The sequence below is a fragment of the Glycine max genome, chromosome 5 (genome assembly GCF_000004515.6).
Source record: "Glycine max cultivar Williams 82 chromosome 5, Glycine_max_v4.0, whole genome shotgun sequence".
Lineage (NCBI taxonomy): Eukaryota > Viridiplantae > Streptophyta > Magnoliopsida > Fabales > Fabaceae > Glycine > Glycine max.
This window is the reverse complement of record NC_038241.2, coordinates 15,832,641-15,849,852: the sequence shown is the minus strand read 5'-3', so window position 1 is coordinate 15,849,852 and position 17,212 is coordinate 15,832,641. Positions and strand designations below refer to the sequence as shown.

General features: G+C 35.6%; 1 protein-coding gene and 1 non-coding gene across 5 annotated transcripts; both read left to right on the top strand.

Moving 5' to 3' along the window:
- Positions 1 to 10,188: 10,188 nt before the first annotated feature.
- On the top strand, positions 10,189 to 15,687 carry LOC100804369 (probable phosphoglycerate mutase gpmB-like). 4 transcript variants are annotated; one of them, XM_006579368.4, is made up of 7 exons: positions 10,189 to 10,329; positions 10,510 to 10,585; positions 11,901 to 11,987; positions 12,127 to 12,237; positions 13,493 to 13,624; positions 14,786 to 14,861; positions 15,226 to 15,669. In XM_006579368.4, exons 1-7 carry the CDS (start codon positions 10,283 to 10,285, stop codon positions 15,444 to 15,446), a joined length of 750 nt encoding a protein of 249 aa, XP_006579431.1. In that variant the 5' UTR covers positions 10,189 to 10,282; the 3' UTR covers positions 15,447 to 15,669. The 4 variants fall into 4 exon arrangements, with proteins under 4 accessions (XP_006579431.1, XP_006579432.1, NP_001239714.1 ...); XM_006579369.4 differs by having other exon boundaries at positions 10,192 to 10,329; positions 11,937 to 11,987; NM_001252785.2 differs by having other exon boundaries at positions 10,206 to 10,329; positions 10,501 to 10,585; positions 11,937 to 11,987; positions 15,226 to 15,687.
- MIR5672 (microRNA MIR5672) lies at positions 14,988 to 15,120 on the top strand. Its single transcript, NR_048908.1, has one exon. It is a non-coding gene; the product is annotated as a microRNA MIR5672 (primary transcript).
- Positions 15,688 to 17,212: the final 1,525 nt, after the last annotated feature.

Here is a 17,212-nt window from a genome sequence, read left to right as displayed (position 1 = left end):
TTCATCCATTCACACCAATCCAGCATGCTCCCGAGTTTTTCCAGCCCTACCTTCCCTTCCCAGAAGTTGCCTCCTTCGTCAACTCCAAGTTGCTTCCACTTTAGCCTCTCAACTCAGTTAAGATGACGTTGCAGCCTTCCAAGCAAAGCAACAGACCCCCGCTATTACATCTCGAAACCATTCAGATTGTCAAAGGGTCTGCACAAAGAAGGATAACAATGCTGACTCAACCCCACCACACTGAAAAGTACCAAGAAGGGCAGATCCTCTAGTCCATGAGGAATCTCTCACAACCCACGGACTACCACTGACAACCCTAGGATTGTGGTGGACCACCACCTTGCACGACTGCTTATAACCTCTCAACGCAATTATGCATGGAGATTGCTTCCAATGTTAGCCACTCAACCAGTTAAGGGGTTAGCAAACATCCATACCCTTAATTGATTCGAGAGACTAACTTTGATAACCACCTCTGGTCTACCACACCACTCATGACACCATAAAAGAGTATGGTAGAAAGACTGAGGAAGAAATGGGAACAAGAGGCACACTACGATTTATATGCCCTAGTGAACAAAGGTTACCTAAATACGCCAACAATCTCGCCCAATAATGGCCAACCCATATTTATGGGGCAATAAATGTGCATTCAGGATAATGGTCAAACCATACAAAATGCACAAGAAAAACATCAAGAAAAATTAATTTTATTGTCAAATTGTATATACAAAAGAATAGCAAGGAAGCGCGAGCTAACCAATCAGGATGACATAAACTTTGTAAGTATATAAAAGCGAGAAAACTACTAGTTGGAGGTGCTCACAAGCCCACATTTGTACATAGGTGATACAACTTACATGCAATAACATAATTTAAATTATCATAGTCATAATTGTTCAAATTCAACACTTATACATCAATGGCATAAATATGCAAAAAAGACACATAATAGTCACGATAAAGAAAAAACAAAGGAAACTACAAAAATTGTTTTGGGGAGTTGGAGGGGGAGTGTATTCCTTAACCAATTGGTCGTCAAAGACTTTGTTGAAAATCTTGACACACGAGACATCTAAGTTAGCGTAAATGTCTCATATCTGTGACATGTTAGAGATAGGGGGAGCAACATGAACAACTTGAAGACTAAAGCTTGAAGCATGGAGAAAAGCTTGAAGATGTTTTGTCTTTTGCATGCCCAACTCCTTTGAGTGGCATTTGTATTGGTTATTATATTGAATGTTGCATCTTTGTCCATATCATATCTTTTGTGCATCATGCATCATCATGAGTAAGTGAGAAGAAAAATTTCTAAGTTAGAAAAGTTTCTTCAGAAGGAAAAACTCTCCATTTTAATCGATTGCAGCCTTATCATAATCGATTACACGAGTTGCCTGAAGCTTGTAGAGTTATGTCTCGTATCAGTTTAATTGATTACAACCTTATCATAATCGATTACACAGTTATTTTTGAGACAATGACTGATTTATTTTGGAGTCTCTGCTTTAATCGATTACCGTGTGATATAATCAATTACTTCTCTTTCTATAAGTGTTTCAGAAGTGAACAAGAACACTTTAATCTATTACTTTGAGTATCTAATTGATTACATTGTTCTTGAGTTGTTTCTAGGTTTTGGGAAGAACACTTTAATCGATTAAAAAGATAATCTAATCATTTATTCATTGAATTAATCGATTACCTTGAAGATTTAATCGATTACAGGCGGTTATAACTGTTTTCTCTATAAATAACCACACTGTGTTCTCTTCATAACATAACAAAATAAGCTTCTAAGTGAGCTAAGATCATGTGTTGTTATTAGTTAAAGAAAGAAGAGAATAAGAGTGCTTAGAAAAAGTAGCCCACACCTTCTTTTGATTGTGAAGATCTTTTGTGATAAGTGAGTTGTGTCACTTTCTTGAGTTCAAGAAGAACACCTCTTCAGTCAAACAAGGTTTTGCGGAAAGGATTGATCAGGTTGTGTCTATCTTTACTCTTGGTTTTCGTGTATGGTTTTACACATCTTTTTGTTTGTGCATGAATCACTTAAGGCATGCTAGAATAGGTGTTTCTAGTTTAGGCTGAGGGTAGGTTTCTCTTAGGCTCTTATTCACAAAGGACCATAGTGTTGGGTGCCTAAGTCTCTAATTCCAAGGTGGGAACTATAGATTGGTTGTGATTGCCTGTAAGGATTCTATATGTATAGTGAAAATCTAATTTTGGTTTTGAATTAGATAATTGGATTAGCTTCTCTAGTGATAGAGAGTGAACCAACATAAAAAGGTTGTGTACTCCTTTTCTTGATGTGATATTTATCTCTCATTCTAGTCTTAATCAGTTTTTGAAAAGGTTCAAGAATATATCTTTGTGAAAGAAAAAACTTTAATGAAGGATCTCGTGTAAAGGATGGATTGATTAAGTATTGATTGAGTTCGATTTATTGAAGTTTTGTGATACAATCCATACAAAAGAAGTTAACTCTGGTTTTAAAAGTTCATTTTGTTTTGAAAACCAATTCATCCTCCTCCCCCTCTTGGTTTGTTCAGTACCATAATCTTTTTCATGAAATGGCTCACTCAAACCCCATTTAAAACTGCTCAAAGGTCATCACACCAATATCCGACTCCCATTTCTCCAACATGGCTTTTAGTGCTTCCACTTCTTTGTTGTACTCCCTAGCCTACAATTCAAAGCCATTCAGGTCCTTTGTTTGAGTTTCCAAGGATGTCTTATAATTCTCCAAAAGCATCAGCTAAGACTTCACATCCTCCAAGTCTTTTTCGATAACTCCCTTAGCCACCAGGGTTTGTTCCAACTTCTTAATCAAATCAGTGATTGACCCTTCCTTCTTGATTAACTATGACTTCACCAAACCTACATCTTTCTTGGCTTGATCCATAAATCCAACCAATTTCCTTTTTTGGTCGTCCCAAGGGCTATACTCTTTCTCAATCCAACACGACCTATTAGCTGACATGGTACTAAAAAATTCTAAACCTTTGCAAGTGTAACGACCCGCCTCGTCGCTACGGTATCCACACTCTAATATTAGATAATTTCAATTTTATTTATTTATTTATTTATTTATTTATAAAAAGAACTCCCTTAATTTTTGCTTATGAAAATAGAAGTGATTTTGTCACAACATAAATTCATCTAACAACACGCAATTACTTAAGTGAATATGCATAATTACATAGAAACAATAATTTGGTACATGTCATACACATAATGAAAATTAAATATGTTCATATATATAATTAAAATTCCAGTTTTACATCTTTAACTCAACAAAATAAAACTTAAAAACCAACTACGGGGGAGTTGATTAAAAAACACAACTCTCTCCCAAAATAACGCCAACGTCATCACGTCGGCTCGGCGGCTCCTCACCAGAATCTTACTCCCTACACCCTGCCACTGCCATTCTGCTCCCACGAACAAGGTTCGTGATCATCACAGGTATCAACCACACGATACAAAATTGCAAGGGTGAGTTTATTATAAAAGAACCAATACCAATTCCAAATAACCACAATTAGCAAGGAACATAGGCAAACATGATAAGCATACACAACAATCATTATTCAACACTCATATCCAACAAATATTCATCATTCACATCCAACAATTACTCATCATCCATCCATGGACCCAATCAAGACTGCACAAAATGATGCATGCACCTGACTCAACACTCAGATGCAATGTGGTACGTACCAACAACAACCAAATATCAGGAAATAGCCTAAGTGTGTCCACACGACACTCTCACTTAGGGAACTGTGCTGAGTTTGTCGAGACCACCCAGTTGTGCACGTAACAGCCCCCCTCCCATAGGTGATCAGCTTGGGAGCCCAAAGGTGTTCCCTACCAGGTGACAGCCCCCTAGTACAAAGTACACTTGGCCACAGTTACTCTATTACGGCCAAAAGTAAGTGTCAAAGACCATGGACCAATTAAAGCACCTAAGCATCCCCTTAGGAATGCTTAGATTCTCTAACCACGCTAGTTACCCACGTCTGGGCCATCCGACAAGGTCAATGCACTCTACCCCCCAGGACATACACTTCATACGACGTATGATCGTGGCCAAAAGCTAGTGCCAAAGACCCTGGAAGGTCAGTGCACAGTGCCCCCCACGATCATACACAACATCCAACGTATGAACGTGGCCAAAAGCTAGTGCCAAAGACCCTGAAAGGTCAGTGCACAGTGCCCCCCACGAACATACACAACATGCACATGCCAATGCATTTCCAACATCAATCAACAAATCGTATTTCCATGTCATTCACAACATAAATATCATCTCATCTCAATGACGTTATCAACAACAACAACAACCTCATTTCATATTCACATATTCATCAATAATAACAATTCATGTTGACATGGTCTTTATTAACAATGTCATCTCAAATCAATATCATCATAATTATCATTATCATCAAATATCAATTAAAATCCTCAATAGCAACATCAACAACAATTCAAACAAACACAACAATATCATTTCCACACGCACGGTCTTCAAACAACACATTTCAAACAACCAAAACAATATCATTCATCACAATACACAAACACACACACACACACACACACACACACACACACACACACACACACACACACACACACACACACACATATATATATATATATATATATATATATATATATCGCATCCCATTAGTTAAAACATAATTTTCTTTGAAGAAAAATCAGCATGCAACAGGGACAGGCAGATATCCTCGTAGCTAGGTTCCCTAACCCTAACTATGGTGTTAAAACGGTAAATTTTATAATAAACTCCCCTTACCTATTGTGAGCTACCCCGCGGATTCCTTGTCGCGTCACTTGAAGATTCCTTTTTGTCCTTGCTCGTCGATTCCACGCAAGCCTCTACTATGCCAAAACGAAGGAGACTTAGTATGGATTTCAGAAAACAAAGCTAGTAACAGTGCTCTGGGTCAAACACCCACATCACTACATGAAAGAGCTGAGAGCATTTAGGGTTTTACAAAGGAACATCATTTGGAAATTCCGACCACGCCAATGTCACCGGGGTTCAGTGTAGGTTACGAAAATAACATGCATTTCATGAAAGGATAACGTTTACAAAGTCTCTTTCTCTAAGGTTTTTCAAAGGAAGCATAAGACATACAATGGCGGTTCCAAAGTCAGAAAAGATGCAAAGACAAGATAAAACTAACAAGAAACAAGCGTAGAACCATGGTTACCTCGAAAGAAAACGAAAGGTCAGATTAGGGTTTTGTTCTCTACCGAAACCGCAAGCCAAGTTGGAAGATTCCGCTTCGGTTGAAGGGTTCCTCTCGGTGTGGAGAACAACGATGGCTTGTGGTGGCTAATGGTGGCTGTGGGTGATGGAGAAAGTGCTTGGAACTTTAGAAATGGATTTGGAAGAAAGAAAAAAGAAGAAATGGCGTTTTTCCTAAGCTACACGAAAGCAAAGGCTGAAATGCTTAAATAAGAGATGCTCCCGGGAACGGAAGCTTCTAGCACACTCCAGACATCTTCTAAAAGATCGCAACGGTTAGATCATGGAAAATTGTCTTGTGAAGTTGAAAACCAAATTTCGAGAAGATCCAACGGTTAACGAAGGCTGGGAAGCGTTTTTACGGAGAAGATCCTCTAGAAGCTTCATTAAGAGACTTCTTTGAGAAGCTAGATCCTTATCTATCCACACCCCTCTTTTAACTAAATTAACCTCCTTAAAAATAATTACGGATGAAAATAACGCAAAAAATAATCAAACATCAAACATAATTACTAATAATATATAGATCTATATATCAGGGTGTTACAGCAAGCCCCCATAAGACTAATCTTCTTCAGTTGTTCTTCATCACTAACAGTGGTAAAGTACTCATCTATCACCTTTTCTCGGGGAAATTTCATACTGGAAACTAATTTCATCTCTTCCTTGAGTGACACTTGGTACAGGACGTCAAACACCTCAATTAGAGATGACACAGGTGGAACTGAAGGGAAGAAAAGTTGGGTTTGAACTAGATTAGGAGTAGATTGATCGATAGTCAAGTCAATGTCTATGAGACCTATTCTTAAGTCCTTCTTTGTACACTTGGGTAGCTAATTCTCAAAAAGAGGCTTAGGGGCCATAAAAGCTGGTTTTGAAGCGTTGTCAGGTGAAAAAGGAGCAGAAGACCCAATCGAAGCAGCCTTCTCAACTTCTTGAGTCATCAGTTAATAGCATAGGACAGGACAACCTTTCATGCCTTTAACATGAAAGAATCGATCTTTCAATGATTTGATGTTGTCGGAATAAGCCACCAATAGACCTTGGTGCAGACAACCACTTAGAGACACCTAACCCACTTTAGGATTTTAACGAATGGAAAAGTAATAGAAAAATACGTTAATAGTTGAAGCCCTATCCAAACCCTCACAAAAAAGCTCAAAAGATCGGACAAATGCCTAATCGTTGGGACGAAGTTGGGTTGAGGCACAATTAAGAGAAGATAGGACAAAACATTAAAAGTCACTTAAAGGAAAAACTATTTGTATCCTCTTAGGATTAATGTACATGGATTAAACCCTTAAAACCTTCTTGTCAACCCAACTATAACCATGGCCATCCAAGACCAGCGTCACACCCCCGTCATTCTCCCCACCATTTGCCCCGACTTCCAAGTCAGACAAACTGTCCTCATCTCCAAAATGCATGACTCCCAGAATGCAGTCTTTGTCAATGTCGACATCGTCATCATGACTTCAACTTCACCATCGAAAGCATTAGTGACACCATTAGACACAAACTCTCAGTCATCCTTATCCACCCTTATCTCCAGAAAAGCATAGTCAGATTTATGTGTCTAGCACATTCTGAAAACACAAAGAAGCGAAGAAGAAAAAGGGAGAAACACTAGTGAGTAGAACAAGATAGCAGACAAGACCCACATATGAAAACCAATAAATAATGGAAAAAACGATTAAAAATAGCATGGAACATTACCTATAGAGGACTTCTTCATATTCTCTTGAGCAACAGAAAGAATTGAACTTAAACTCAAAAGCTTCGCAACAATAACAACATACATAAAGTGGTGGATGAAGAAGAAGAAGCAATAATTACCCTTTTTTTTTATAGCTCAAAGCGATAGCAAGTCTAACAACAAAACATATGAGGAAATCTAATGGTCACGAATAGATTCGACAAAACAATCCAACGGTTGGGGAAGAGACAATAGATGATCGTATGACACTATTAATCATTACATCACATATTTTCACACCAATGTGGCGCATGAGGCACACACATAACAAAGCAGCACGCTGCGCACTTCGTTGCCAACTCAAATCGTGAGGCGACGTAATCAATAAGGATGTGACATACTCTAGGACAGGACATATTGGTACACTTAACATGTTCAAGAAAAGTGAGCCTAGCCGATCAACCCCTCTTAACTCAAAATGACATGACTCCTACAAAATACCACAACTCATACAATGCGACATAACCTCCCTACTTCCAATGAGACAGTAAAAAAAGTTGTACATTGGCTATGATAGATGTCTTGGTAACATCGATTAGGCGACTCGTTCTTAAGCATTTACACCATTTGGCTCAATGCTTGAAGGGTTGTAAAATGTCCCAGATAGATGTCCCGATAACAACGAAATGAAGTCATTGGATGACTTGCTCTTAAGCATTTATGCTATTAGGCTCCATGCTTGAAGGGCCGAATACTATTTGAAATGGGAATCCCAAGATGCTTTCCTTAGCAAAAGGACACTTATGTTTGCCTATGCCACAAAAGATTCGGGATGGCTAGCTAGTCATGACTCTCGTCACTACCAAGTAAATGAAGTGATACTCGACTCGTGCTATGATCAAGAAAGCGGACGATGGAAAGTACAGTGCAGGGTAGCACCGTAGAGATGTGGTGACAAGGTTAGGGGATACCCGCGATCTGACTTGTCAAGGGTATGAAGGGGACCAGATTGAGGATGCACAGAGGCGTGGCAAAAAAAGGACTAATGAGCTAGTCACACGTGGACAACAATGTTAGAGGACATTGTGCATAAATAGAGATGAGCTGCATGGCTCACCTTAGGTTTATGGTTAGACAAAACTAGGGGAAACGTTGATGTTGGCTTTGAGCTAGAGCTTTTCACCCTCTCTCCCTGGTGTTCTTTGACGTGAACAACCTCCATTGTGAAAGATTTGTGGATTTTGAAACTACCATTGATAGATCATTGTAAAATGTAAGCCAAGATTTTAGAATAATCCATTTGATAGCAATGCTATTGGTTTGAAACATATGATTAACCATTTAGCTCAAATCAAAGCAAATCATTTGATTTGAAATGTATAAGTAAAAAAATGTTTGGCTATTAGATGTATGCATAAAAGATATAACAAATCAACAATTAAAATAAAGAAAAAAAAATTTAATATTGGGAGATTTTGTTGGAGATCTATTATAATAAATTGAATTTAATGATGAGAGAATTTCTACGAGAAGATCTTAGCTTATATTCCCAATCAGTAGGGGTGGGTAAGCGGGCCAACCCGCCCCGCATAAGGCCCGCCCGCATAAGCCCGCATTGGTAGTGGACCGGTCCAATCCGCCCCGCTTCTTACACGGACCAAATAAATTGGTCCGTCCCCACCCCATGGACCCCGCGGGTCAAACGGGCCGGTCTGCGGGCCTAGTTTTAAAAGAATTTTAATTTTAATAAAAATATAATACAATCAAATTAAGTTCAATACAAATGTATATAAAATCTCAATAATTAGTCAATTACATCAATAAAATAAATAATGTCTTAACAAAAGAAAATCCAAGCAATAAATCTAAAATATGAAATTTAAACATCTCCAACAACAAATGATTTTATATTTGAAGTAGCTTGAGCCTTCTCCATCTCCATATTTTCATCTTCTTTTTCTAAAACTCGAAATAATAATAAATATTATAATAAAATCAAGTAAAGTGATTAAAAGACAATAATTGTTACATATTATTTACCCTGCATATCAAATACTAGTAACCAATTTTTAGTATATATTGTCAACAAGAAGCCTAGTTCGATATTTGTTAAGCACACGTGAGGAGAAAAAAATGTTCTTAGCCTGCTACAACTACTAAATATGATATGAGCTATTTTTTATAATAAAAATATATTGAAATATCTTTAAAAATATTTATTTAACAATTATTTTTTGGCTTAAATGATAAGAATTGATATTTTTTATTTATGACTTTCAGATATGAAAATGATAGATTAAAAGAGAAAAAGATCGAGAAAATATCAAAAAAGAAGATTTTTAGTGAGTTATCACTTATCTTTTTTATCTTAATCTTTTATTTTTGTTATCTTTTATTTTTCTTATCTTATCCTTTTTTATCTTTATCATCTTTTAATTTAAATCTTTTATTTTTATCTTTATATCTTTATCTTACCTAATATATTTCTTTATCTGTTATCTTAAAAAAAAGTTTAAAGTGAAAAAGAGAAAATCAAACCTAATATAACTGGATCAAGATTACACAAATTAAACCTAATGCGGGCTACGGATAGCCCGCGGACCTCACGGGCCAAACCCGCAAGTCTGCAGGTTAAGCGGGACAGACCCAAAAATATGACATAACCATGGATCGTTTAAAAAAATTGGTCCGTAACTCACGCGGACCGCGGCTCCGCTGGTCAGTCCATAGACCTGAGCCCGTTTACTCATCCCTACCCATCAGTCTCTAATTATAAGAACCTTTGAACTAATTCATGTCTCTTAAGAAAAATAGTTAATTGAGATAATCATGTTAAATCTGTCAATAATTATGCTATCATTTCAAAATTACTTTTTTCTTATCTTTCTATCCACTTAATTTTTTTAATTAATATTTGGAGAGAGAATAAGTAAATAACCATGTGTAGGAAAAAAAATAATGAATGGATCTAAAAATTAGAAAAAAAATAGGGACAAACAAATTTTAAAAAATAATCTTATAATTAGGGACAAAAGAAGTATATAAATATAAGAGGAATGCTGATGACTCATTTTTAATAAATTGAAAGAAGTAAAATCTACCAAAATTTGATAAAATAATTCATTTAATAAATTCAGGAGAGAGAAACATTACTAAAACCTATCAAACTATGTGAACCAAATAACCAATCGTATTAAAGGAGTGTTGTTATCACTCCTCTAAATATAAAGATCAGCGAAAACAAGCGCAGCTTCATTGTTTGACTCTGACTCACTCGCTCGCTCCCTCCCTCAGAAACCATGGCCGAATTTGCCATCAACAACAACAACAACGGTTCCCATTCCAGGTTCCCTCCTCAACTCTTCCTTCGATTCTTCATGTCCATGCTTATGATTCTAAACACGAAAAATAAAATAATTACTCATTTACAGTATCAACATTCCCAATTGAACGAATTTCTCACTTTTCTAACCATTCATTCTCAAATTAATTGGTAACCTTATGATGTTGCTTATAGCATTAACAGCCCCCATCCTGATTATGCGGAGATTGTTGTGGTGCGTCATGGCGAAACAGCTTGGAATGCTACTGCAAAAATCCAGGTGCTTTTTCTCTCCCACCAAATTGCATTTGTTCCATACAACAGAAATTCAAGGATTTAGGTTTTCTAATGAAATGCTTTTTGCAAAGGAAAGTAGAGTAGCATTTCCGTGTGATGACTGAATTACACTTCTAGATATAGAATGGAAAAAGCAATTCATGATTTTCATGTGAAATGGAATATGTTTCTTACTTCAATATGAATTTTGGTGATGTTAAGTGTTGTACCTAATTTGTGTTTGCTATGGTTTTTTTGGCTTCTGCAGTATGTGTTTTAGTAGTTTAAGTGCCTTTTTCTCTAAATAATTTAATGTAATGGATAAAATATTTATTAAACTCCAACACCTATGGTGGTTTTTCCATTACACTAAGGCAATTTAGTATATTCATTAGATATGCATATCCCATCTGTGGGACTAATTTCTGATGACTACTTGGGTTGGGGTTAACTTCAATATAACCTGGACAGTAAAAAGATGATTTACCATTTCTAAAAGCGTTGGTGAAATTGAAACGGGGTGTACCTGGCTTCACACTAGCACAGCTCATTCACTTTTGGATCTGGCTTCTCTGTTGTCCCTTTCCAAGCTATCCCTGTGCTGCCCATTCAAAATGACGTCGCATAACAGTTGTGTTAATATTTAATATGTGATTCAATTTTAAAAATCATGAAAATGGTATTGTTTCAAAAGGGCAGCACAGGGACAGCAGAGAAGCCAAGTCGTTCACTTTTATGGTATAGATGGAGTAAAAATACTTTAAATTGAAGGAATAAAAAATCTATCTTTGCTGTAAAAATACTGTCTTCCCTGTAATTTCCATCACTTAGCTTTAAGACTCCTTCTAGGCTTAGTTTTGCATGATTAAGATTCTCGTATAGGGGCTTACTGCAGTACATTATTGAGAAGGTGCTATATGGGTAGCTTATTGAAAACATTATCCAAATTCCAAACAAATTATAAACTTCTGGTGTTTATCAAAAAGATCTTGTATTTTTTTTTTGTCCTGAAAATTATGTAAGCTGTCCTAAAAACAAAGATACAGTGTTTATATCCTAAAGTTACAAACTTCTGCATTTGTAGGGAACAATCAAAGTTACATGCTTGTAAATAACTTTTTAAGATAAAATTATAACTTTTTGAACTAGTATTGTGAGTAACTTGTGGATGTGCCATAGTAATGACAATATGCTTTCTAAGTCTCCTAATCCTTCTACAGTGATATAAATATCTGTCACCTATGTGTTTATATTTCATAAATTTTTTTCTTGTGCATTATTTCTAATATATGTGGTGTGGCTCCTTTTGGAGTTTTCAGCCTTGGTATGTTCAAATTTCGCTCATATGTAAACAGGGGCACCTGGATGTTGAATTAAATGAAAATGGAAGACAGCAAGCAGCTGTAGTAAGTTGTGCTTTTTGCATTCTTTCATTTCTATATACAATTCAAGACAGTGACCTTACATTACAGTTTTTGTTTTCATTTACATTACATTTCTATTTATGCCCTTGTGATCCTAATTTCTGTAAATTTTACAATTGAGGTGGCTGATAGACTATCCAGGGAACCTAAGGCCTCTGTTATATATTCTTCTGACTTGAAACGGGCTTTTGAAACAGCACTGATAGTTGCATCCAAGTGTGGAGGGATCGAGGTTTGAACTTAAATCCTTCTTCGTGTTGCATATTATTGATTCAACTGTAATACGTTAAGAGCATATTAATGGTTTCCTTTTTACCATGTTCATAGCTTAAAGTCATTTGCTCATTTGGTTTATAGGTTTGCAAACTTTTTTTGTCTTTTATCAGTAACTGGACTAGAGGTTGACTATGCTTGAAGTAATCTTGTTGTCGCTTAGTAACTATGAAGTAGTACACAGAGATGAGTTATTCCTTTTCCTTACATGGTGTTGAAATTATTGGGTTGAGATAACTGGATTTGACTTATCTAAATTGACATTGTGTAATGTGAGAAAGTAAGGGAATATCCACCCTTGATTTGAAGTGGATTAAATTTGTGTGGTACTTTAGTTCACATCAAGGGTGAATACACCCTTTTACACTTTGCACATTTTCTCACTTTAGAAGAGTTAAATCCTAGATAGGGAAGGAGGAAAAGTGAATAATGATTCTGAATAATAGGATGTGTGATTGAGACATAGTGTGTTATGATATGATATAAAATACTATTCTGGTGGTTCTGTTTTTACTCATAATTTGATCAAGTCTTGGTGTAGTATTACTAGTACATGACCAAACTCACTAATACAATAAGGTTGCAAATCTTAATTAAATAAGAAAATAGGTCAGGAAACATAATGAATAGGGAACAACCCCTAAAGTTGCCATGTCAATTAGATTACTAATTGATTCCACTATATAAAGATCTACTAAGATGTTGTATACTTTAAAGATATTTTAAAATATTCTTTGATTCTTTGATATATACTAAGGAAATGCTGAGATGTTTTGTAGACATTCTAACTGATAGCAGCAAAAATACTTAATTATACTGTAATTGAATATTTGGGAGAGAGAGGGAAAGAGTATCTCATTTTTTAGAACTGAATCAAAAGGAAGAGATCTTGGAGCTCTCATTTTTTTCTATTCTTACTGTAATTTAATATTTGGTAGAGAGGGAAAGAATATCTCATTTTGTTGAACTGAGTGAAAGGGAGAGATCACGGGGCTCTCAAAACTCCCCTAGGCAATTTCTGTATTCAGTATTCATTCTTCTCCAAGTTCTGGTACAACTCTGAACTGCAATTGGGTTCTTGAATAAAATTCATTTTTTTTTTCTATTCTACTGGTTCTGGTGTTTATCCATTTCTTAATTCTACTCATTATAGCATTTTTGACCTATCATGTATTTTTTTTCCTAACAATATTTTCCTTTGGTTGAAATTTTAGGTTGTCAAGGATTCTGACCTACGGGAGAGACACCTAGGGGATCTTCAAGGCCATGTTTTTCATGAAATAGCAAAAACTAATCCCACAGCTTACAAGGCTTTTGTGTCTAAGAACGAAGATCAAGAAATACCAGTAAGTTTCATAGAAACCAACTTGTATGCATGGAATTCCTTGACAATAAAGTACTAATGTAAAGAGTGTAAATTTGGAGTAGGCTACCTAGGAAAATTCTTCAAGTTCAGTTGGGCTTGTCCAAAGAATTTGGAAGAAGACGAGTATAACTGATGGCTCCCTGAAATTGCATATATTTGGCTGCATATGGAACTTGAAAAAGCAGCCGAAAGATGTCATATACCATATGGCATAGTAAAATAAGAACAATAAATACTTGGGGTAGAGAACTCAAGCAATGATTGTTTAAATAATGGTTAGATCATCCATTTTAAAAACTCTAGACATGCTAGGAAATCTTGTGAAGTTTGCTTTTATATTTAGATGTAGAACTTGCTTATTTATCCATCTTCTAATTGCTTTATTTGTTTCATATCGTAAATATATCTTTGCCAAGTAGTCTTGCTTGTACAGTTGTATCTTGGAATGACCTTTCATCACGGATGTTTTCCTGTTCAGATGTGTCATGAACTAAGTTATGAGTTACAAATAGAGAGAATTGAGATTATAAAGGTAAAGGCTAGGCTCAGTTTATTTTAGAGAAATAATCACTTATTTTTATCAACTCGCTAAGAGAGCTTTTAAAAAAGAGAAATGCTAGGAACACACTTTTTTTTAACACATTTTCTTATTGGTTGGAATTAAAATGATAAAAATTTGTGGATCCCACATCATATTTAATGATTTTCTCTCATGATTTTGTAATTTTCAATAAATTATAACCAATCAGAAAGTGTGTGTTGGAAGGAGTATGTTAGATAGTGTGTTCTTAACATCCTCTTTAAAAAAGAAGTGGTTATTTCTCTAAATTAATCACCAAACATGGGCTAATACCTGTTGCTTAATCCAGAAACAGAGATACATATATGTAGATAATTGCTTCTTAAGACTTGATGTTTGTCATTCAGTTTATGACTTTGGCTCTGTTTGTTTTCTTTGCTTAACGGAGTTTCACATTTCACAAGGTAGAGTCACAATTTTCAAGTCAATCTTTCCTAATGCAAAAATTCCCTCCAGTGGGCAAACTTCGTTTGACTCCTGATGCAAACAGATACTTTATAAATACATTGAATGCCTTAAATTTTGCATATACATAACATTGATCCATATACAAATGTGCAGGGTGGTGGAGAAAGTCTTGTTCAACTTTATGATCGCAGCACATCTGCATTGCTTAAAATTGGCTTAAAGCATAAAGGTAGGCTACCAGTGAAAGTCCTTCCATCATGACATATCATGGACGTTATGTTTTCCTAATTTATCATTGGTTTGATCTGAGATCTTTTTAGCTCATGCAATAACCTCATTTAGATAACATAGGGATCAAAATCCTCTCCATTTCTTCCATTACTATAGTTTTGGGAAAATAAATGAAATGGAGATATGTCACACATAATAATGGAGAGTATCATTTATTTCCCGAAAGCATGGTAGTGGAAGAAATGGAGAGGATCTGTTTCCATAACATAGGCATAACGTGTTTTTTTTTTTGTAGATGTTGTATCTCTTTTCAAAGTCCACTAACTGCTACATTAGGCTGATGTTAGCCGTGTTAATTGCAGGGGAGCGAGTAATTGTTGTCTCTCATGGAGGATTCATCAGAGCCCTTTACAAGTGGGCATGCCCAAATGGTAAGCCTGGGAAGGTACTCAATACATGTGTTAGTGTTTTTCACTTGTACGGTGAGGACAAATGGACCTTAAAAGTGTGGGGTGATGTCAGTCATCTGAACGAAACTGGATTTCTAGAGTCTGGTTTTGGAGGTGATAGAAATTCTGGTTAGGCCATTGTTTCCTATTTAAGGTAATAAAGGTTTGATTGTTTCCCATCCGAAGTTAATAAAAGATTAGAGAAAGAGCAGAAAATGGATATTAATCAGTGGTGCTAAATATGATTTTGGCCCCTATTTATGTTTTGTATCTTAGCATGCAAATATATGGTCACCATGTAAGGATATGCCTAAACTATTTAATTTTGTGGAGGTGATGTCAATCTCCTTTATAGAATTGTTTCTTTTAAAATCTTTTCGAAGCTTTCATGGAGTGATGAATGTAATGATACACTTTTCATGTTAGTATTTTTAATTTGTATATATCGGTAAGCCTTTTAAACATCCATAGCATGCATGACTACAAACGATAGAAGTTTGAAGGCTCGTCAATGTCATACACAAGATATTGTCTATTTTGATTCTGATGGGTTTTCATGATTTTATCCTTTAAAAAGCGTCTAAATGGGAAAGAGAATAGTGTTTATAAATTATTTTTGGACTCAATTTCTATTTAATGTGAGATTTTTTGTGGAATGGAATAGCCTCTCAATGGAGGCTAAGGGACCAGAGGGTCTTACAGCCTAATGTGTGGCTTAGGTTCAGTTTTAAATTCTAGGGTTCATGTTCTGCCTATGTTTATTGCATTGTTAGGCTCATACATTTGAGGTTTCTGATTTGGCTTTCACGAACTTTCATGGTTTTTTTCCTTTTAAAAGACGTATTGGTGGATTGAAAAGGGAGTGTTTATAAATTACGTTCAATTTACCACTTTTGGTGAGATGAAATAATTTTAAAATATAATTTGCAAGCTATTACTTTTGTAGTGATTCATTGAATGAATTTGTAATCCCTGTTCATAAGTGAGTGAAAAATATATCCTAATAATATTATGCAAAAATTATAGTAAGCAATTCCCAGTAGTCTTAACTTTGCATGTTAAATTCCTACCAAGTTTTTTAATTCTGGACAACGCTCCCTAGTAAGCTTGTTGGACTGAAAAAAAGGATCTAGCTAGTGTACGAACTGGGAAAATTCAAGTGGGTCCAATCTGTTCATGTATATAAGTAGATATGACAATGGGACGGACTAGGGATGAGTCTTGTCTCCCCAATCTTCAATCCTGACTCTCCAACATATTCTCATACTCGTACCCGATACCCGACGGGTTAAAATTTATTATCTCATCCCCGTATCCGTTGAGTATCGGGTATCCCCGACCTCGTCCCATACTCTATTCAAATTAGAAAAATAATTTTTTTTGTGAAGAAAATATTAAAAATTTGATTTTAGAAAAAATAAATTGATTGTTAAACATTTATTTTTAACTACTTATATATCAATAAATTTATAATAGCGCATGTGTCTACAAAAATCATTAAGAAAAGAATATTAAATTGTGTAAAAATTCTAAAATAAAATTAACTAGTAATAAAAATTATAGGCATTTTGATTAATTATGCAAAAATTCTAAAATTTTTAAGTGGCGGGGCGGGTTTGGGTTCAGGGTTGGGACAAATGTAGAAATCCCATACCCGTACCCATATCTGACTTTTGTATATCGGAAAAATCTAAACCCAAACTCATACCCGATCAACTTAGGTATTACCTGTCAAAATCGAGACGAATTCGAACAGGTATACACGGGTACGAGTTTTCTTGCTATGTCTATATATAAGTCAATGAGGAGAAGTCATATGCAAGGACCCAAGCAAATAAGGTCTATATGCTGATTTCAACCAAAAACAAAATCGTGAAGTCTTGAAGTACTATACACCAAA